The sequence below is a fragment of the Teleopsis dalmanni genome, chromosome 2, assembly GCF_002237135.1.
Source record: "Teleopsis dalmanni isolate 2A chromosome 2, ASM223713v2, whole genome shotgun sequence".
NCBI classification, from domain to species: Eukaryota; Metazoa; Arthropoda; class Insecta; order Diptera; family Diopsidae; genus Teleopsis; species Teleopsis dalmanni.
In genome coordinates, this window is record NC_051847.1 from 24,351,198 (window position 1) to 24,375,795 (window position 24,598).

Genomic DNA, 24,598 nt, shown 5'->3' on the forward strand with positions numbered 1-24,598 from the left:
TATTATTACAGCAATTTTTTTAAAAGAGTATTAATTTTAAGCTATACTAAAAATAGAAGCTAATAGACATAGTGTATTTAAAATAAACAAGGCTATTTTCAACCTTAATTAAAAATTATTTTGATAAGTATATCCTTAATTATTTATTTAATTTAATTTGTTCGAATTTAATAGCAGAATTCAAAACTAAATCAATTGTGCAATCCAATTTTTTTATATTATTTATTAGTTAATATATTTTATCATGTATTTTATTATATTATAATAATAATTATTAATACTATTAAATTAAATTTTATTTTAATATATAATTATTAATTAAAATATAATTAAATAAAAAAGTCGAAAAAAGGTGCAATAAAATTTATATAGAATTAAAACCAAAAAATTGGTGCAATTTTTAGAAATAAGTAAAAGTATAATAGAATCTTTTCTGTTATAGAAAAATGAGATTTTTATAATTTTATTTAATTTTTATTTTATTATTTAATATAAATTCACGCAATCAATAATGTACAATTTTATAAGAAACAATTTCAGTTTTAGTTTTAATTTGAAAAATGTGATATTTTTCCGTTGTCTTGGGCCGGAATTGTGCAATCTTAATTTTAAGCAAATATTTTTAAGTAATTAGATTAAATTTAAATTATCAAAAGCAATATTTTTAATGAAACAGAATTTTATTTAAGCTTAAACTATTATATTTTTTACCCAATAAAGTTTCTTAGCAGCTATGAAATCCAAATAGTTTTAAACGCCCACGAGAAACCTAAAGTTTCTTAGGGTTAAACTTAAAGGGCTCAGTGCAATTAACAATAATATTATTACATATTATATATGTTGTAATAAATATATACAACTCATAATATATATATTATATATCATAAAGTTACTGGAGCAAAAGTTTTATATATTTTGCTCATAATTTGTGCAATAAAAAACTTAACTTAAAGTAATGAAATGGCAATAATAGTTTAATAAGTTAATTATATTTAATAGCAATATATATCATAATTATTAACTTAAATGTAATAGATAAATTATACATTAATTAGTTAATTTAATTATAGCTAACAAATAATCATTTTTATGCTAATAAGTAGTACAATATTAAGACTTAATATTTTTTTAAATAATTTTTTTATTAATGAAATTAAATAAAAATTAATTTAAGATAATAATTACCATAATTGAAAAACTACTTTTTATCGAATAATCTGAGACACATTTAAATAAAAAATTTAAAATAAATTTAATAAGTATTTTTATAATTACATTTTTGTTTTTTAATAATGACAATTGTTCAAATGGATATTGTACGATATCCAAAGCATTCTAAAGAACCTTAAATATTACAATCGATTAGGCCTTGAATACATTTCTACTGGTATTGTTTCCTATTTTCCTATAGTGCAATTGTTAATGTGGCAATCATAACTTACTCAGAGTTTTATTATATACGAGTGTAGTGCTAGAGGTGTTCTATTCTTGAAGCAATGTGGACACTTCCCTAGAGGACAAATTTGTGAGGATGGGAGTTTTTATTGGACATATAGACATTTCCCAAGCGGTCAAGTTTGTGAGGATATGAGTTTTTACTGGCGTCACAATTGTTAGCAAGAAATGAAAAAAGTTTGAAGTGGGGGGCGCAGCATCTTCAATTGCTCAAAGAACTTATTAGGATGGCCGGGACCACACATATTTTATGTCATTTATTATGTGCGATTCAAACCTATGTTAATTACAATACTTTCTATGTTCCGTTGTGCTATAATAATAATTATATGTTTCATATACAATAGTTAAACAAGGATAGCTTAATCTTAACTGTGTTATCAGATGTTCATTCCTATCCGTATGGGATGTATAGTATCGGAAGTATAACGCATACCTTCTTAATATTATTGTTCAAGAGTATTAAGTTTCAGCCATAATTGACTTTTGCACTTGGATCTTTTCCGGATCAGGATGTATGTTTTCAACGTAAGTACAGTAGTGGGTATATTTGTATGTTCAAAATATTTACGTCCACCTCATATCGTATCGATTATATTGTCTGATGCACTTACCAAAAACAATTCAATAGAAAAAGATGTAATTGCAGTTCGAATCATTAATAACATCAATATTTATATTTCTTATTTTCTTTAACATTATTTCAAATACTTATATATATAAAATTTATAATGACAAATAAAAGCATTTTATAGAGTATATATTTTACGGCTTTCATACAGTATGACATATCAATTCTTAAGCCCAATTTGCAGAATATAAAATCTCCTTCTATTCTCTATCTCTCACTCTTTTTAACTGCTGCAACTCTCACTTCATCTTGCCCCATCTTTTGTCTTCAGTCCCGAATAAGAAATTAAAGCCAAATACTCAAATTTCGATTAAAACACTTTTTTGTCAAATAACAAAACTAATGAAAGGAAAGGAGAAGATGTGATAAAATCCATTGGGGTAGTATATTTTGGTACGCATGTCAAATTTTTGAACTTGCGCAGTAAGGACTTTTGAATTACAATAAAATTATACTGTAAAAAACATCCCTAAAACTACATTTTATATATATAATAACTTTTTTAATCAATTTCGTATACCAATAAAAACATAAAAATTATCTTACATTGCATATAATATATATATATCATATACCTATATAATAGGAATATGATGAAGATTACTGCTTAAATTATTTATAGATTACTTATAGCTTGAAATAAAAAAGTGAATTAATTTTAATAAAATGATTTTATTTTAAAAACAACCAAAGCACTTTCAAACCAGTATAAGTTCAGAAGATTGCAAGATCCCTTTCAAATACTATTATGGTTTCTTATATATAACTTTTTGGAAAGGAATTATCTACTATAGAACATCTCAATACTACTTACACTCTATTCCATATTTTACTTCAAATAAATTTAAATAAAAATATATATTTATTAATATTATATATAAATAAATATTTTATAAAAATAAATAGAATTTTTCAAAAACGAAATTAAAAAATAGTATCTCTTTTCTTAATTTCATTTGAAATTTTGATAAAATTATTAACTTTCTTTTCGGTGTAAAATAATGTACATATACATTATACAATCAATAAATTAATTTTAATCATTTATTTTATTAAAAATTTATATCTGTAATTTTTGTAAATATTATAATAATATATATTAAATATATCATTTTATCAAAAAAGTGTGTATTAACAATAACTATAAATATGATAAATAAATAAATCAAATTCAATCAAATAATATTTATATATATTATGCATTATTTAAAATTTTAAATAACTATTATGAACAGCTTTTGTTGAGTGTATTGATCTAAACTCAATAGTTTCTTTAAACTTTGAGCTGCTTTCCCAAAAGCACGAAAAGCTCCCAAGTTTAATGATATCAAAGCTTTTAAAGTTTCCAACAAGTTTTTAGTAAAGCTTTGAAACTTAAAATAACATTGTACAAAAATGTAGAATTAAAGTAATTCTATGTTTTTTTTTCCAGATAACAGAAGTGCACTTTATTTATTGCTATGATTAAAATAAATATTAAAACAAAATCTTACATTATTTCCATATGCGCAATATATAAACAATTTGTTTTAGAAAAAATTTTATAAATATTTGTGTTGGTATTTTTGGATGAAGTCAATGAATTTATTGTATATAATTTTTTTTTAACTAATATTTGTTATTAATAAAATAGCACTTAATACAATTTACTTAAAGTATATACCCTTTAAAATAGACCTTAGTTGAACATGATTGAAGTTAAAGACTTCCTAAGCCTAAGACTTCCTTTGATTAATCTGTTACGGAACAATTTTAGTTAAATAAAATTTTTTTTAATTTTTTAATACAAAAAATGAAAATTATTTATTTACTTTTAGCGAAATTATACTTCGTTGTGTTCGATCACTAGTTTTCAATTCAATAAGAGTTTTTAAAATATTTTATAATTAATCAAATTTGTATTAAATTATTAGAATAAATTGGAAATATCACAATTTTCTGACTATGTGTTCAAGCGAATTATGTGTTCGCTAAATTATCTCATGGAATAACACTTTTAATCCTAAATGCAATTACCACCCTGCGTTTTATTAACAATAAATTAATGAAGGATCAGTTTATATATTCTGAACTTCGCAATCCGAACTAAACATCTACACCGGAAATTCCTTAGCAATATTTCTGTGTTCGAATGCAATAAGAATTATTTTCAGTGTAGACGACATTCAAACGTGACATAGAATCTATTTTTTACAGTTATCTGTCTTTGAAGAAAATGAAAGAATACAACAACATATTGATAGACTTACTATTACTTTGGATCATCTTGTGATGAGCCAAATCCAACAAAACTTGTCGTCTTCTTCTTCTTTTTTGCTTGATAAAATGTGAGTTAGTGTATAAAGCACTTTTACTTAATAGATTCTGTGACAGCTTGGATGATCCACTGTAATAAGAGCACCGTTGAATTCTTATAAAAGGTTATTCAGATGATTTCATAGAAGTATACTTTGGAGCCCAGCAAGCAAGAGTGTCAATAAAGCAATAAAGGTCTGTGAATTCTGAACACAAACTAGCATTTGTTCGCAAATAGTTTTCGGAGATTTTTCAACCAATTCATAATAGAAATTTTTCAATTCCTATTTCTTCCTAGACAAATTCACAATAACAATGTTACCCTTATATTTTTCAATTGAGATACTCTATTTATGCACTTTTAGTGAATTTTCATTTTCGATTGGTAAAACTGGGATAAAAAGTATAACATTCGAAATTAATTTATAACACTCTAGATATTTTGCCAGAGTAACTAGATTACCCTGAAATGAACAGCTGTTTTATATGATTTGACAGATAAAGTGTGATTTAATTCGATATAGGTATGTGTTAATAAAAAATATAAAAGTACTACAAAAATTTTAGATTAATCTAAATATGTTCGATTGCGCACCAAAATTTACCAGATCGAGAATAAATCTAGTTTGAATCTAGATTTACCAATCGAAAACATAATAATATGCAACTGCAACAACAATTGCTTTGCGTTTATCACAATTTAAATCATTATAAACACAATTTAATACAATAATCGGAATTTATTGTAATAAACGCTGTGACTTTGCTTGTGTATCTACTGTGCATTATTGAATACATTTTTCTACTAAAGAGCAAAAGTGACTACGCCGCTGACTTGAAAAAGAAACCTGGTTTAACGCATCTCACAATTTTTGTTTTGATTTTAACTTCCAGTTTTGCATTCGTTGCAAAAATGCTTTTATCTGCGCATTTGGCGTAGAAGAGATCAGTTTACCGGTTTTTGATTTGCTCTCGGAGTTGCGGCTTGTGGCTGAAACGTTTAACCGCAGCTCTGCCACCGAGTATCAAAGTAACTCACACAACTCATCGCTGATTAAGGCTGGTTCTTACAGCTTATTTCCATCTGCATTATAGTGGCTTACAATCGTTTTTGTTATGAATCAACCGCGTATGACGTTCTGTTATAGCTGCTGTACAATGTGGGTAGATAGATACTCGTACTGAGTTTTTGTATTGTTGTCGTTTGCCTTAAAAGTCATTCACAACCAACGCTCGCCCGACAAATTTAGCAAAGTCAGTTTTAAAAGCGGTTCTATCGAGACCGCAAGCTTTAAAAATTGATTTGTTTGAAAGTAAAACGGAAAGTAAAGAGGATTTATTAAAATTTTTTAAATTTGTAAAATTTTAAAAGAAATATATTTTAATCGTGTTCGTAATAAACTGAGAGAACGTGAAGTGAAATTAAATTAAGTTATTGTAAGTAAAATTTTAAAATAATAGTTTTTATGTTAACCGAGGTTATTACCATAGAGTTCTTTTATAAGGAAAAATATTTACATCTCTATTGTGTAATAAATGTTAGTTGGAAATGTTGGTTTTTACATATATACATATTACATATATATTTCATTTTCACGAAAATCGAAAAAACAATTCTGATTCTGATAATCAGCAAAAACAATTCTGATTCCATTAAAAAGAATACCAATTAATAATAGTTTAACTAAGGGTAGGCTGGAGGATTTTAAATGGTTACTTCCCATATCACTGCAACCAGAGATGGCGCTGTAAACACGGTTTTTGTCGATGCCTTGTTCCTAGCCTACAAAGACTACGCCACCTAGATACCGTTGTTAAACATCCACACAAACTCAGAAAAAAAAAATCTTCAACTATCCCAACATTTAGTACAAGCCCAATTATATACATAGTTAACTAGCAAAGCCAATAAATATTCAAAAGCAACATAATTCCATAATCAAATCAAAAGCAAAGTTTAAAGAAGTAAATTTTTCATACTTCAGGTTTTTATTAACTGTTTACAAGTACTCATTAAGTACCTATTTTAACTCATTAAAAGCAAAACATTTATCTTCCATTTACATTAACACCAAATAAATTAAAAGTGAAATCAATTTCAACACATGAAAAACTATTAACTTTATATTTACCAATTTAGGGGTGGACTGTTAGAACTTATAGTACATTATTTGCAAACTAAATAAGAATTATAATTTTATAAAATACAAACTTTAACGCTTATAAGAAGTCTTTGCAAGCGCAACAGCGACTCTTTGTTTCAAAAGTGAGTTTTTAAAATTTAAATTAATTGTTTAATGTTATTTAGAAAATAAAAATTAGTATTTCAATTTAGTATTTAAAATTGTGTACTTTATTTAAAATATTAATTGTTAAAGGATAATAGTTTTGTATAGTAAATAAGTGTGGGCTGTCTTCTACTTTTTTTTGTTATACAAAAAAAGAACCTATTTATAAACAATAGAATGAGTAGAATGAGCAGTCTAATATTCTACTTATACAAATAGTAAATTTCCTATAAGCAAAATATTTTTAAACAATTCATTTAATAAAATTTTGAAAAAGCTGTTGCCGAAAATTGCGAATAATTTAAAAACCTTTGTCTGGCAATCATGACAAACAGCTGACTTGGAGACTTCGAAATTTTTAGTAACATTTCCGTTTTTCATTTTCTCTCTTTTCTTGTTTGTGATTGCTAGACAAAGGTAAGTAAATTTTAGTTTAATTTTTCAATCGTAATATTTTACTGTAATCATTAATCATGTTACAGATTTTTTAAGCTCAAAATAAAGAGTGCTATTTAAAATTGTCAAAAGTGCATTTATATACTTATTTTTACAACAAGAAATTCTTAAAAAATCTTTATAATATGGAAAATGATAATGACGTGGAGCTGCCTCTTCAAAAAGGTTTAACATCAGCAGCCATACTTGAAGTTGGAGATGCAGATGGTGATGATAAAATCTCACACAAACACAATGAGGATGATGGTCAACATAGTAGACAACAGCAGCAGCCCAGCGCCAACATTACTCGAATAAAACAACTTAAGTTGCAACAGCTAGAAGAGTCGTTGCAGATTAGGGAGAGCTATTTGCGGGAAAAATTTAAAATCCTCACTGCAGATAGTGACGACGAGGGTATCGTGGAATCACATTTGCCTGAAGTTGGGCCTCAGCTGAATGCACATCAAGCCGTAGCTGATGAACACTTCTCGCCACATGGCCAACCTCATCTACAGAGTACACCAAGGTTAGTAAATAATCCATCTCTTTATACCTTACAGATCGCTCCCACGCTTACGTCGTCTCAGCTAGCAGCGCGTCAATGCATACCGAGAGATTTGCCTACGTTCCGCGGCGATCCAGAAGAATGGCACATTTTTATAAGTGCGTACGAGCAAACTAAGCAAATCGCAGGTTTCTCCGATTATGAATGTCTAATGCGCTTACAGAGGTGCCTCATTGGTAAAGCGCGCGATGTAGTACGCAATATGTTGGTGTTGCCTAATATGGTTGGAGAAATAATAAACACTCTTCGTATGTATTTTGGACGACCAGAAATAATTCTAAATAAGTTAATTGAGAAAATGCGTCAGTTACCGCCTCCAAGGGGTAGGCTGGGCGATTTAATTGACTTTGCAGTCAACATTAATAATGTAGTTGCAACAATTGAGGCATGTAAGCTCAATAGTTATTTTAATAATCCACTCTTATTACATGAGTTAATAAGTAAATTAACTGAAGATATGAAGCTCAAATGGGCACTACATTCAGCATCAATAGCCGAACCTACACTTCGCGATTTTTCAGCGTGGCTCTCATCTTTAGCAAATGCGGCAAGTAGAGTAGCTACACCTTCTTTTTTAGATAAACCACTAAAAAAGGAAGGACGAGTGCACGTACATCAGACAGCTGAAATGACAACCACGGCAGTTAGGTGTTACATTTGTGGCGGCGGACATAAAATAATGGAATGTGAAATATTCAAGAACGAGCCTACTAATCAACGCTGGCGCATTGTCAAGGAAAAGAAGCTGTGCCGACAATGCTTAGGCGAGCATAGGCGTCGCTGTTTCAATAATAAAGTGTGTGGCATTGATGGCTGCAATGCACGACACCACCCCATGCTGCATTCTCGGATAGACCAATCTACGCCAGCAATATCTTCTACAGCTAACAATGTTTCATCGGATATAGTAGAACAAATAAGTTTAAGTCCATACTCAAACAAAGCGTTACTCAACAACCATAATTCATCAGTGAATAAAAGCTGGTCATATTGCCGAATTCTTCCAGTTACTTTATATGGCACCAAAAGGACTATTAACACATATGCATTGATGGACGATGGGTCAACACTAACGCTTATTGAAGCAAGTCTAGCCGATGAATTGGGAAACGATGGTATCCAGGATGCGCTATGCATTAATTGGACAGGTAATATCAGTCGACAGGAAAATAACTCAAAAAGGCTCAACTTACAAATTTCTGCCAATGCTCCTCAAGCTAAAAAATTTCCATTGAAAAATGTCCGCACAATAAGCAACTTACGCATGTCAGCAGAATCTTTTGCAGCTGATAAAATAAAACAATGGTATCCGCATTTAGATGGCTTGCCTCTAGCAAGTTATACAAATGCTGTCCCCATGCTGATTATCGGCGTAAATAATCCAAACTTAATTTCAGCACTTAAGGTGAGGGAGGGTGGCTGGCAAGAACCCGTGGCGGTGAAAACACGTCTTGGTTGGACAGTTTTTGGTAGTGGTGAATTAAACCACCGTAACAACTTAAACCTACACAAATGTAGCTGTGGACAAGAAGCTGATAGGGAGCTTCATGAGTTAGTAAAGACATTTATAGTAAACGAGAATGTCGCGGTGGCTACCCCAAAAGCAGAATTACTTTCAGTTGAGGATCAGCGAGCAGAGGAAATAATGCGCAAGTGCCAGTTACGCGGAAACCGCTACGTTGTCAATTTGCCATGGAACACCGATACGGTCGAATTGCCAAATAGCTTGCCGATGGCATTACGTCGAGCGGAGTGCTTACGTCGAAAAATGCATGGGGACCCTGAATTGTGTCAAAAGCTAAAGGAACAAATCACTACTTTAGTCAGCAAGGGCTACGCAACTGAGTTGCCACCAGAAGCAATTAACGAGCGAGGTGGAAAGATTTGGTATTTACCAATTTTTATTGTGCGCAATCTACTTAAACCGAAAAAGCATAGATTAGTTTGGGATGCTGCAGCCAAAGCTGAAGGAGTGTCACTAAACGATTTTTTGCTGAAGGGTCCGGATATGCTGCGACCACTTATAAACATATTATTAAATTTTCGTATAGGAAGAATAGCTGTCTGTGGTGATATTGCTGAAATGTTTCATCGAATTCTAGTACAAGAAGCAGATACTGATGCTCAGAGATTTCTATGGTTCAGCGAGACATTTAAAAATATTTGCGTTTATAAATTAAATGTAGTTAGCTTTGGTGCGCGATGTTCACCATATATAGCGCATTTTATTCGAAACCTGAACGCAGAAAGATTTATAGCTGAAAATCCTAGAGCAGTGTACGCTATTAAAAACAATCATTACGTGGATGACTTTATAGATTCAACAAATTCCATTGAACAAGCAATAGCATTAGCCGAGGCAGTTCGCAACATACATGAACAAGGTGGTTTCCATATGAGAAGCTGGACAAGTAATGCACCAGAAGTTTTAGCTGCGTTAAACGAAAATGGTGAACAGACGGGTAAGTCGTTTGATAATAATATCGACACACTTCCGATCGAAAAAATTCTCGGCATGTATTGGGACCCGAAGTCAGATTGCTTTAAATATGTTTTAAAATTCGTTCGTTTACGTCGTAATGTTTTTGCAGATGAAATTGTACCCACTAAAAGAGAAGTACTTCAAATTTTAATGTCCATTTTTGATCCATTGGGACTGGCAGCTTGCCTCACATCATATTTAAAAATACTTATTCAGGATATTTGGAGAAGCGGAATCGACTGGGATCAACCACTGGTACCCGATCTTATGGGCAAGTGGTTAGCTTGGGTTGCCTGCATGCCTATTTTTGCTAATATTTCTGTACCCCGTTGTTATTCACCATACATAACAGAAAGTTCATGTGATGTACAAATTCATACATTCGTAGATGCGAGTGAGTTTGCTTATGCAGCTGTATCATACTTCCGCATTAAAGATAAATATGGAGTAAGTACGAGGATCGTAGCAGCAAAAACCAAAGTCGCTCCAATGCGACCGATGTCTATTCCAAGAATGGAGCTACAAGCTGCTGTAATTGGCACACGGCTTATGAATACAATATGTAAAGTACACACATTTGATATTAAAAAGCGTTTCATTTGGAGCGATTCCAAAACGGTGCTAAAGTGGTTGCGTGGTGATCCACGTCAATTTCAACAATTCGTAATGTTTCGCATTGCAGAAATTCAAGAAGCATCAACCGTCGAAGAGTGGAGATGGGTACCCACGAAATTAAATACTGCAGACAGTGCAACGAAAACAAAACAAAGTCCCGAATATGTGCAGCGGTGGGTCGAAGGACCAGAATTTTTGCTACAAGACGAGGATAAATGGCCAACTGAGGTGGACTTAGGTCCGATGGAGACCAGTGAAACTCGTGCAAAATTTTTATATCATCGCGAGACACAACCATGTTTCAATTATGAATATTTTTCATCCTGGATCAAGTTGTATCGTGCCGTTGCAAATTGGCTACTCTACATTGGGAAACTAAAGGCTCGTTGTGGCGGTTTCAATGCTACAAACGTTATTTTGACTGTTCAACATATTGAGCGCGCGAAGCTCTTAATATACAAAAGCGTGCAACAGGAACTACTTGAAGATTGGTCGACACTGAAAATGGGGAGAATAGTAGAAAGGAACAGTCCGTTATAAAGGTGTATATGGATAACAATGAGCTCATAAGAGTAAAAAACAGAGCCAGTAACTTTACGAATGAGTGTAAACCTCAAACTGATTTTATTTTCTTACCGCCAAAACATAGAGTATCGTACCTTATATGTGCGCACTATCATGAACGATTTTATCACATCCAACATGAAACTGCTTTAAATGAGGTCAGACAATTGTATTTCATAACAAAATTAAGACCATTATTCAAATCGATGCGACGAAACTGCAACGTATGTAAAATTTCATCGGCAATACCTCAAGCGCCGCAAATGGCCTTACTTCCCCCAGCACGACTAGCAGCTTTTCAACGTCCATTTACTCATGTGGGTATTGATTATTTTGGACCAATGGTGGTTATTGAGAATCGCAAAGCACTGAAAAGGTGGGGTGTTATAATAACTTGTTTGACTATCAGAGCCGTTCACATCGAAATCGCCCATAGTCTTAGTACTGACTCATGCCTAATGTGTTTAAGAAATTTTATTGCCAGACGAGGAGAACCTATCACCATCTACAGCGATAATGCAACGAATTTTCACGGTGTCGAGAACGTTTTAAGAAAGGAGTTGAAGAACATTGATTCCTCGGTTATGCAACACAAGCTAGCTCATCAAGGAATAGACTGGAAATTTAATCCACCGGCAGCACCACATATGGGAGGAGCGTGGGAGCGACTGATTAGAACAATTAAGACAGTGCTGTATCAAATTTCGCCATCTCAACGTTTTACGGATGAAAGTTTACGTACTGCATTACTTGAAGTTGAAATGATCATCAACTCGCGTCCTTTAACCTACGTGTCACTCGATAGTGAAGATGAGGATCCAATAACTCCAAACCATTTCTTGTTGGGGAGCGCTAATGGTTTAAAACCATTTTGTGATGCTAAGAGAATCGATCCAAAGATGTGCCTGCTACAATCTGAGATGTTTGCAAATCAATTTTGGCGACGATGGGTGCGTGAGATACTTCCGACATTAACGCGTCGCGGCAAATGGTTCAATAAAGTGAAACCCATTACGGTAGGAGACGTTGTGCTGATAGTTGATGAAACGGCTAAGAGAAATACTTGGGTAAAAGGCATAGTTATCGAGACAACTGTAGCGAAAGACGGCCAAGTAAGACGAGCTAAGGTCAAAACAACAAAAGGCTTTTTGGAGCGCCCTGCCGTAAAGCTGGCCATTCTGGATATCGGCAAAGTTGACGCAAACGACATTGGGGTCGCCTGCGGGGAGGAGAATGTTGCCGAAAATTGCGAATAATTTAAAAACCTTTGTCTGGCAATCATGACAAACAGCTGACTTGGAGACTTCGAAATTTTTAGTAACATTTCCGTTTTTCATTTTCTCTCTTTTCTTGTTTGTGATTGCTAGACAAAGGTAAGTAAATTTTAGTTTAATTTTTCAATCGTAATATTTTACTGTAATCATTAATCATGTTACAGATTTTTTAAGCTCAAAATAAAGAGTGCTATTTAAAATTGTCAAAAGTGCATTTATATACTTATTTTTACAACAAAAGCAATTAAAGAAATATTCTGTTTTGTAAAATCACTTAATAAAATTGTCTAGTAAAGATACTTTCAATGTTTTTATGATATTTAGAATAGTAACTGTTGAAATAAGAAATATCACTACTATTGAAAGGAAAAGAAAAAAATTAGAAAGAGCTTAGCTGACACAATATCATTTACATCGATTTAATTCAGGTTACTATACGAGTACTCTTAACTTAATAAACTTAATAAGAACTTAACTTAATACGTAGTGTTGTAGGAAGCAGTAGAAATTACTCTACTCCATTTTTTAATTTAATATATATAAATATATTTTATATATATATTTTGTAGATATAAATATATAGATATATTTTATCAATAACATTTGTATTTTAATAAGAAAATTTCTTTCGCTTTTCTTATGTACACGGAAGATGGTCTACGAAATAGATCAAAATATGTGTATTTTAAATATATTTTACAAAAAAAAAATAGATTTAACACAAATTAATAAGTGTAATTTTTTTTTTTTCATTTTTATGTGATAAATAAACAGCCTAAGCGCGATAAAATTTAAATAAATTCATAAATAATTTTATATTAATTTATAATATAAAATTTTATTTTATAATATATTGTTATATATGTTTTAATTTATTAAATAATTTATTAAATAACTCAACATTTAATATTTTTTATTACACTCTATATTTCGACTCTCCTTGAGAATCATCATCAGGATCACGATCTACCATAAATTAATATCACTAAAACAATATCTACATCCTCCTCTTTAGTCTTTTGTGTATATATTTAACAAAAAAGGTACCTATACCCGAATGTATAAAAACCATTATAAAAAGGATGTCGATAAACAAATTCAAAAATAATTTTATAAAATTTTAAATTAAAATACAATTAATAATGATGGTAGATACTCGTAAATAAATTTTTCACTTCCCAAATTTAATAGTTAGAATGCAAAATGTAGTTCATATTTTTAAGATGCTTTTATTATCGTAAGTTTTAGAAGAGATCGTAAAGCAAGCAAATACAATATATGCTTAACTATATATCATATCAGTATACCAAAAACATTTTTGCGTTTTAATGCCTAAAACAAATTTTTTGGATGCGTTTTTAAACATATAATTTCGATAAAAAAAAATTAAATATAAAAATAACACACCAACCATAAAAAGGGAAACATCAAGTGATTATCGCTACAGCACATATCTAAAGTGACCAGCTACAATTTTTTGTAGATATTATTTTTTTTTTATTTTATTTGACAACGCCGACGTCAGAAAAACTTTCTAACGACGCAGTCAAACGATCGAACGTATCTCAGTGATCCGCTCCGGCCGAGACTTTAGCGACGTTGGAGTGCGCGCACAAAACTCAGTCATTTAGTTTGAATTCAGAGTTGTTGCATTGCGGTTCGAAAGCGCGGTCAGTAGTGCAAACGTCAAAATTTTCGGAAGCTGAAGTATGTGAATTACACAAGTTGTATTAATTTTTTTAATGTTTTTTATATATTATATATATATATGGCAAGTGTTGTGTAAGGCAGTGTGAATTTGTTTGTGTAAACAGTAAAGTATATATATACTATTGTATATATACATAAAACGAATATATGAAAAAGGATTCCAATAAAAAAATTTAATAGAATATCATAGAAATAATAATAAATTAAATTTATTTTGAAAGCATAAATTGAATAAAAATTGTTTAAAAAATTTTTTATACTATATATATGTGATAAATAAATATTGTTATACAAAAACGTATATTTAAATTTTTTTTATAATAAATATATATATTAGAATAAAGTGCTTTAAGAAATTTTTCAAGATCAAAGTTTATAATTAATTTTATCCGGTCAAGTTTATTTTCATAAAATAAATAAATTAAAAAATATTAAATGAAAATTTTTATTTTTTTATATAAAAATAAAAAACTTTTTAAACTTAAATCAATACTAAAATAAAATACAATTTATTATCTATGCGAATATGAAAAAGTCCTTTCCCACTGGCTTACGATGCATAAAATGTATCACGTAAACAGCCTATAAGTTTCTTTAAAAATATTAGTTATATTATTAAAAATAGAACAAAATAATTAAAGTTTTATTGTTCTTCATTTAAAAGATTATATTGTTTTGTATTAAAATGATTCACTAATTTGTGCTATACTGAGTTTATTACACTCTAAAGTGCTGAATGTGCAGTGTGGTACGTAAATAAAATTAAATTGATGAATGACACAAGTGGTTGCAGTAACTAAGGCTTGAAAATATTTTCAACACATGGAAGACAGACAATCTTGTCAGTGTATTTGTGTTTTTTATTTTTAATAAAAATATTAAGTATCTTTTCTCTTTGTTTTTTTTTTGCTTTTGCATTTTTATAAATAATAAATCAAGTTTTTAATTATAAATGAAAAAATATAATTAATCATGTATAAAAATTTAATCGCACTTTTGTTGCAATTTTTGGTTTTGCATATTCAACAAAAATACATACATATATAAGAACATGATGTCGTCATTATAAATATATATAATATATTACGTCATATCAACAATAAACAATTTAAATATATACAATATAAAAATACATAGCACAAGGTCTCTTATAAAGCTAATTAAAATGTGATGGGCAAAAAGTTAAAATTAAATAAGTTTTTTTAATAAAATATCTCATCTGAATCACGATTCTTAGTGCTTTCTTAAACAATAATATCAATAAAATATTGATATTTTTAAAACCGATACTTGTGTTATGAGTTAGTTAGATTAGATATAAAGTTAAATCTGTGAAAAATCCATATCTCTCCTTCTACTAGGGACCCCCAAATCCTTAGGGTTTATTTTATAAGATATCTTTCTTCCTAGTATTTTAGTATTTTGTCATTTTTTTAATTTCTTTGATTATTTTATAAAGCGTCCGCATATTTAAAAAAGTCTTCAAAGGATATCTTTCTGAAAGTTGAAGCACGTCAAGTAAAAGCTTGATTATTTTTCTAGCTTCGTTGCGTTTTGCTAGAACTTTTCATATAAGATATATTTAACCCACCCAAGTGATTCATTATTCCACTTTGTAAGGGTTTGAATGAGCTAAATGAATTTGAACTAAGAAAATAATGAAATATAAAATGAAATCTGCATAATAAAAAAAAGGTTGATAAACCTTCTCCTTCCGTTCTATTTGCTCAGAAATTCTAATAAATAATGTACCCACACCTTTTTTCTTGTTATTTTTGTTTACTCCATACTGAAAATTTAAATTATAGGATTTTATTTCCTATAAGAAGACTCGGGAAGGAATACGTTTTGAATACGTCTGAATACGTTTTGAGTTCCTCGAAGAAACCAAGTCCGAAAACTGCTGACAATTTGCACAATAAATAAAAGCTTAGCAATTCGCATCTCTAGTCTTTGAAATATTTGCCTATTAACCAATACCATGTTACCAGGAAAATAATATTATGGATTAAATTTCAGCGCTTGAATTAAATTAATTCCTTTTTTAGTTCGCAGTAAATTTTAAATATTTAGATTTGTTTAATATTGGCGAAAGTCTTTATATTTTGTTACCAAAGCACAATTAATAATGGATTTAAAAATTCTGATTATTATGCGGATACCCAGAAAATAGATGATATACATTCTTTGTGAAAAGCATCGTAAATGTTTGCTTAAAAACAAAATTAAATATATACGCCACTTTTTATTTTATATATATTATATATACAATACACACTTTGTATGTTGGTAGCACTGCACAGAGTTTCCTATCTGTTGTCCAAAGTTTTTATATCAACTATTTTTTTTAGTATTAGTTCCTGTGAACTGCCGTGGTACTGAACTATCATTGTGGAACAGCTTTTAGCAGTAAACTTAATGAAAGGAATCATATGTGAAACCTTTTTTTTGTTCTTGAAGTATAAATCACTATTTCAAAGAAAGTAATTCGCATGGATTGGATTATTAAAAATTCATAGGAGGAGTTAAAAGGAGCTATGCTTCAATAAATCTACGAAAAATTAATGGAGGGTTGTTTCAAAATCTTTTTTAGTAGTCTTGTACACGATAAGGTGATAAAATACATTTTGTTTGTTTAATATTGTTTTAGTTAAATTAAATTTTGTTTGTTTAATAATGTTTTAATTTCAAACATTTATAATGTTTCATTTTTTAATTCCGAAATATTTTTATCACAGAATAACTACTTCGCCAATGCGTACCCAGTTTATATGTTATTCAGTTACCGTACTAGTTGCTATATTCAAACGAGTTAACTGTCCTTTGTAGTTGGTACTTCTATTACATTATTACTCATAATTTACTTATTAATAATTAAAATTTTGTTATATAAATAATAATCTTTATAAAAATATATCTTGAATTTAATATGTCTTATTAGATGTTGAGGTGACTAATATATGTTTTAATTAAATCACAATAACTGCAAATATATGTCTATGGTGTCATAATTATTAAAAAATAAAAATGTAATGAATAATGGAATAAAAACTCATGTACTATACATAAATTCATATTAATAGTTTCTAATAAAACAACTATAGTCGTTGCTACCTTTTAAGGCTACTTGGCCAGACTGTGGGCGAAATATGAAGACCAAATAAAATAACTTGTCTCATACACCAAAAAAGTCTTCAAATTACTTTGGTATGTTAACCCTCTTTAGGCATGCGCACATAAATTTGTCACTATAATGTGTGTACTTAAGGAATTTCTAATAATTATTAAATAAATTATATATGTTGTTTCTCTTATTAATTAGTAAATAATTAAAACAAGTTGTCAATAATGTTTTCGACGTGTGCATGCCTTTTGTGGATCAGAATGTAAATTACGTGAACCACTTTTGAGTTCTAATCACGTATAATCAAGAATTTTTTGCTTAAAACCAAGCTTGTAAATATTTAATTAAGAATTTATTAATTAAAACTAATTGCTTAACTATTTTTAAAATAATGTCACTACAACAATAATGTTGATATCAAACAAATTATACAGGTATCACATACAAAATTTAATTACTTATATATAGAAAGCAAGGCTTATGCAAATGCATTATTAAAATTTAAATTTGTAATTTTTATAATTGAATTTTATTATATTTTTAAATATCAATATTTAAATTGAATTTTTATTAAATTTTATTTTACTCTATTTATTTTGCAAAAGTCGAGCAATTTTAAACAAAAATATAATTGCAAAGCATTTGAATTAACTCCACCCAGTTTTCATGTGTATTCAAATATTGTATATATAATATAAGATTATTTGAGCACATAATAGAATTTCACTAATACTTAGATATAGAAGCACGAAACTTACTCATTTGTATCTGTCATTTTTTTTTTTGATTTTACTATAACTGAAGTGAATGCCTATTTAGATACAATTTTTTTGACGCTACAACTTAAACATTTGGATATTTTCATTTCAAATGAAGTTTGTTCGCATAACAGCTGAAGGGTTAGATTCCATATAAATATTGAGGGTATCGTTGGATAATAAGCGCATTGCTTAATGAGATTATCTTATCTATAGCGATATAAACTAAATATTTATATGCGTTTTGAAAAATTTTTAAATATTATTAGAATTTTTTCAAGAAATTGCAATTTGTTTTGTAAGTGTAGGGAGACTAATCATAATCATAATTGAATGTAAGCATAAAAAATTAAAGTTAAGTGGAGAAATATGAACTATTAGAAAATTTTATTTTTTCGAATAAATATTGTAATCAACATACAGTACATATAATAATGGTAGTGTTTGATTGAGATTTAAGATTTGTTTGTTAAAATTCGATAAATTAATCATTTTCAGGTTTTTTATATTTCATTTGCAGTCTAATCCGGTCTTACTTCCTTTTTACTTATAATGAAGCATTTAACAGGCCATATACGTTGAGAAATCTTTTCGGGTTGAACATGTTTAAGTATAACAGTTTCCAACAGTGTACAACACTAGTAAAAACAGTAGAAATTATCAAGCTTCATACATACAGTATGTATAAAAATGACACTTTTTTATAACTTTAACATATTAAAATATATGCAAAACTTTTATATATGTATTTCTATTAATAAATGTTATGTAAAAAATATCTCGTTTTTAATCCATCTGGCACATCGCATATCGCATCAGCAACTATTTTCGTACTAATTGTATAAACTAATTGATTAGCACTTTATTTAAAAAAATAATATTCATTTGTTCTAAGTTGTTTGGAATTAATTTAATTATCACTTTTACTTCTATTTTTATATGTTGTAGGGTATTGCAATATGTGATCTTAGCTCTGCATAAAACAAAGCTTAAAAACAAACATTCAAAAGTATATGACTATGCGAACTCAATAATTATAAATAATAAAAAACAGAACGAAAAGCTTCAACTGAAATTCTTAACCATTATGACAATAGGTGTATTATTTAAGGGTTCCTTAGTAATTAGAAGCCCTATTAATTAATCAGTCAAATTATTAATACATACTTAAAGGTATTATATTTCACAGTATATAAATATGAGTACATTACTTAATACATACATTACTTAATATACATTAAGAGGTTTTTCGAACAGTAGTGAATTACAACAAAAAAAATTAATTTTATATTATTTTAATCAATTAAATTTTTGGCTGATCATACAGCTGTTTCGAGTATTGTATTAATATATATTTGAATTAATAAATACTACAAAGTGAATAATACAACATATAAAATATTTAAACAATTCTTTTTTCATTGCAATTTTAATCTCTAAAGTATAATAATGCTATAATATATTATTATAATAGTATTTGTTAGATGGAGTTATAGAAAAGTAATTCATTTCTTAAAAAAAATAATATTTAAACAATGTTAGTATACAAAAGCTTTCTTTATTTTATAATAATAAAATAAATATAATATAATAAAAATTATAAAATAAAGTTATAGAAACCCCAGCGAAAACCATTGCATTAAGGACTGTGTTAATTCTTAATAATTTTACCTTTTCAAGATTTTTTATTTCACGTTTATTGTCTTCATTTTGCTTTGCCATTGGCTGTTAAAGTTTATATATAAAAAATGTATATTATAAATATACATGGAATTTTTATTTATACAAAATTTTATGCTGTAAAAGTCAAATTTTTTGTTAGGTTTAGTGGTTTTGTTTTTCTACAGATATAAATGTAAACTTTTATGATTACAATAATAAAAAGATATTTTAATTAATAATTTAATTCATGTGAACAAAATAAACCTTAATATAAAAAGTTTAAAATTTTAAAAACAATTTTGCAACTAATAGTAAAAAACTAATATTGCAGGTTAACATGTACATATATAAAATCTATAAAAAAAATTGTATTTGGAAATTTTCACAAATACATTTACTTCACTAAATGTTCAATAAACAATAAACAGAATATTTACTATGGCTTTGTTTGAAATTTTATGAGTGCCAAATAATGAAATTAATTAATTTTCAGCTTCGAGATATTGCCGAGATATCGTAGAAGAATTGCATTTCGCTACACTAGTTTTTTCTAGCGTTCATTTTTCTTTGTATTTTGTTTACATTATTTTTAAATTAATAGCATTTTTAGTGAGCTAAGAACCATTCTGTATGTTGTAGATAAAATTTGTTTGTACTGTACTTACTTGTTATTCCATTGTTATTTCAATTTAAAGTAAACACAAATTCAAGCAAGAGCCGCTATAAATCGCGAGTTTATATACAAAAATTCCAACGCAGCAACACTTAAATTTAGTAAATAAAATGTAATTTTATAAATAAAAAAATTTTTATTTAAGTAAATAATTTTATTATTTTTTTTTGCTCGAATATAAATACAATATGTGTTTAAATATATGCTGAAAATATTCATAAAAATAGAGAAAAATCAAAACGTATAATAAATTAATGATTTAGTTATAATTTTTTATGAACATTAATTTTAAAAATATTGAAATCTTTAATATATTGTATTACAGTATATTAAAATAAATTTTACTTTTATATTATTTTTATTATAAAAATCATGTTCAATTTTTAAAATAAATATATTATTTTATTTAACATTTTATTAAATTAAGTAAAATGCTTAATTAATTAATTTAATGACCAAATATTTTTAATAATAATTTTGTTTTTTAACGGGCTAATTGGTCAGTAGTTAAATAATACATATTTTTAATAAAATGGTTTTTGGTTTTTAAAAAATTTTATTAAAACTGATACTTCGACTATAATCTATAAAATGCTTAAGAAGAATTAGTTAAGAAATTAAGTAATATACGAATACATTAATAATTCTAGATTGCGGATAAAGTATTTGATGTAGTTAAGTGAAATTTTAAACGTTTCTTCTAATGTTACTTAAATATCTTATTATCTTAAATTTACTGGTATAAAGTTTGTTTCAAGTGTTTACTTAGAAAACATTGGCAAAAAATTTAAAAGCTATAAAGAAATTAACCTTTTTCACAATAAAATAAAATTTTATTTGTAGAAACATATTTATTCATTTTCTATACAAAAAAATATATAATTACAAAAAAAGAGTTATTATTAAAAAGTTTTTACTTTTTAATTTTCGTAAAATTTTCAACAATATGATTCTCCCTTTGCAAAATATTGTCTACACCACTGCATATCATAAATAGATATATGGATATGGCTCACAAAAGAAACAAACATTTGTGAGTAATATTTTATCCAATGTTTTAAGCTTAGTTTGTATTCCTGGAATTCCTGGAAAATCTTGAAGCACATATAAAAATAAAGCCTATAATTTAATTTAATTTTTTTATGTTTGATATTTTTGCAGACTTCAAAAACTTTTAATTTCTATTTTGATTTACTTATATTGATATTCTCAAATTTAACGTTATGTCTACCTTTTAACAAAGAAAAAAAAACATCTAAAATAATAATATATATAAAAAAATTGTTTAAATATTTTTTAATATTGTGCATATATTTTAAGCATATCACTTTTATTCGTTTATTAATACTAGGAATAGGAATAAACGGGGTACCAACTCCCACCGGAGCGGAGCACTGCGACCATGGTTGATCTTTTGTGCTGCTTATTAATACTAAAAACTATTAAATTTCAGTCACTTGTCACATTCGAAACACTTCGATGCATTTGGTTTTTTAGTTTTCTAACCACAAAACCCAAAATGGTGTCAAAAAAGTCATTTTTAATTTTATGAGTTTTTAACCAATTTTGAATATTAATTTTCATAAATGTAATAAAACACTGTACATGTAATAACTATATGTAGTTTGAAGTTAGAGCAATATCTATATTCAAAAACCACCTTACAGGAATTTCAATATATTTCCCACAGTTCAACATATCTAGTAGTCATATTTTTCAATAAGACATTCCGAAATTTCAAGTACAAAAAAATCACGTAGAAATAATAAAATAAATGCTCAATACATTTTAAGTATTTATTTCGATTTTAAAACTCAATTTACCATGAAGACTACTTAAGCAAAAATTTTAATGTAAACGAAAATATTTTCATGTCATATATTATTCTACTTATATTGACGTTTTAGTTTACAAAATATATATATAAAAAATTTTTGAGATTACAGCATCCTTGCCATAACGAAATAGTTCATTGTACTCAGTTTTCAGTTTAGTAATATTTTTAATGAATAGTAATCCAACTCAGACTCCAGATACTGTAGAGAAAAGAGAGAAACTGCATACCATGTGCCCTTCACTGATGCACAAGTGGAAAAAACACCTAGGAGGGTATTTCATGGATCATAAGAACTCAAGACTGGGAAAGATAACCACACATTGCCAAAAATACGTATAAAAAAAGAAATGATCATGTATTAGGTAACTTGTCACAACTGGATATTTCTGACGTCAAATATTGACGCCAGTAAGCGAAAGACAACAGTGCTGTAGCTACATATTTAACATGTCTCAGGCCGATATTTGGTTATATTGTCTGATTAAAATAATTTAAAATCAATGTTTTTAATTATTTCATTAGAACTTGTACAGAAACATATTTTTTCTTCACCATAACCATTCATATATTTCATCACCATCCTAAATGTATTTGACCGATATCGTATGTATGAACATAAAGCACAAACTTGCACCAGTTCCACACAGAAACCCCATTTCAATGCAATAACCTTTTTAATTTTATAAACTTTGGTTTTATATATACAAATGTATATACAAGCATACATTAACATTTATAAAAATATACTTTGGGTTGAACTTCTTTTACTACTTCAATTGAATAACCTATAGTTGCTCGTCATATTTTTAAATAGAATGTTGAAATTGCAAAGGTGCTTTGGCTCTTCGTAGGCCTATTCTTGCTTGGCCTATACTAATAATAGTACTATTTGGTGTTTTGCTACTTTTTTCGAAGGTTCTTGTGTAATAATAATTATTAATCAATTAAAAACTCTACTGTCTATAACATCTCGACTCATTTCATATAAACTTTTAATTTTTCTCTCTCCCGCTTTTGGTGTTAAATGGTGTAGTAAATAGTAGCATTTACTAGCAAAATCTATTAGACAGTTTATATATGTTATGATATATTATAAATATAAAATTTTATTTTTTCTATATTTAATAAAAATTTTAAACTATTGTTTACAAAATATTCTTAATGTGAATTTCATTGCTTTGATACTCCAGCTGAACATGAACCGAAACATTTAATTATATTTAAATAACAAACAAATTACCATGAACATAAAATTGTTCGTGATATATAAATAAAAAAAACTTGTATATATAAAAATACTACATACATCAAAGCAATTAAGAAAACACATGATTATTTGCTTAACATCAGATACAAAATGAATTCAGCTGGATTGAGAACCTCGATATGTAAAAATAATATAAAAAACCGTATAAAAATTGATAAAAAGTGAAACCATTTGTAGTTGAAGTGCGATGATACAAAAGAGTAACAAATCAAAATGATAGAAACAATTTAAACTGATTTTAATAAGATTATTTTAAAAAACACCGAAAACATGTCATACGTGAGACATGACATATGCATTACTGACAAATTCATACCTACTACCCAGTGATATTACATTGCATGCTTTACTGAGTGTCACACTCTCTGACATACAAAAGCCTGTCACTACATTTAAAAGTTTAATATATTTTTCATTTTAAAACTGGTTTTAATAGTAATTATAAAATTTAACAGTGCTCTACTTTAACAAACCGCATAAATTAAACAAAATTGTTAGAATATACCCATATAAAATATAACAAATGAAAATATTTTATTATATGTATATGAAAAATTTATAAAAATCATACCTCAACTAAATGTAATAAATGCAATTATATTTGATAGGTCAAGTAATCAGATACAGATACAGCTTTAAACGCAGTTTTATGCTGTAGAAATCTAAATAAATAAATATCAGTCAAAAACGAATAGTTAGGGACTTACAACCTAAAACGCTTCAAAGATTGCATAGCATAATCAAAAAACAACTTATTATTACGGGATTATTGACCGGACACTGTAGATTGAATAACCACCTATCGAAGGTAGGAATTCAATCCAACTCAGACTGCAGATACTGTAGAGAAAGGATAGAAACTGTATACCATGTGCTTGGGGAGTGCCCGGCACTTATGTAAAAGCGGAAGAAACACCTACGAGGGTGTTTTATGGATCATAAAGATTCAAGACTAGAAAA

At 28.1% G+C, this 24,598-nt stretch overlaps 3 protein-coding genes across 3 annotated transcripts in view; all 3 read left to right on the forward strand.

Annotated features, from left to right (window-relative positions):
* The first annotated feature begins 7,250 nt into the window (after window positions 1–7,250).
* On the forward strand, window positions 7,251–11,309 carry LOC119674151. The gene has a single exon (XM_038085276.1). The coding sequence runs from the start codon at window positions 7,251–7,253 to the stop codon at window positions 11,307–11,309; it is 4,059 nt and encodes a 1,352-aa protein (XP_037941204.1).
* An 8-nt stretch (window positions 11,310–11,317) lies between these two features.
* LOC119674152 lies at window positions 11,318–12,589 on the forward strand. Its single transcript, XM_038085277.1, has one exon. It carries the CDS (start codon window positions 11,318–11,320, stop codon window positions 12,587–12,589), a length of 1,272 nt encoding a protein of 423 aa, XP_037941205.1.
* A 1,639-nt stretch (window positions 12,590–14,228) lies between these two features.
* The window catches only part of LOC119678363 (transient receptor potential cation channel protein painless-like), a 34,748-nt gene continuing 24,378 nt past the window's right edge, over window positions 14,229–24,598 (forward strand). The window contains exon 1 of the mRNA XM_038090153.1: window positions 14,229–14,314. The gene's annotated coding sequence lies outside the window, so the exon portion shown is untranslated. The remainder of the gene's footprint in view (window positions 14,315–24,598) is intronic.

What these genes read in the sequence shown, in the direction of transcription:
- LOC119674152 (XM_038085277.1), top strand. Translation starts at nt 11,318, where the DNA reads ATGGATAACAATGAGCTCATAAGAGTAAAAAACAGAGCCAGTAACTTT.
- LOC119674151 (XM_038085276.1), top strand. Translation starts at nt 7,251, where the DNA reads ATGGAAAATGATAATGACGTGGAGCTGCCTCTTCAAAAAGGTTTAACA.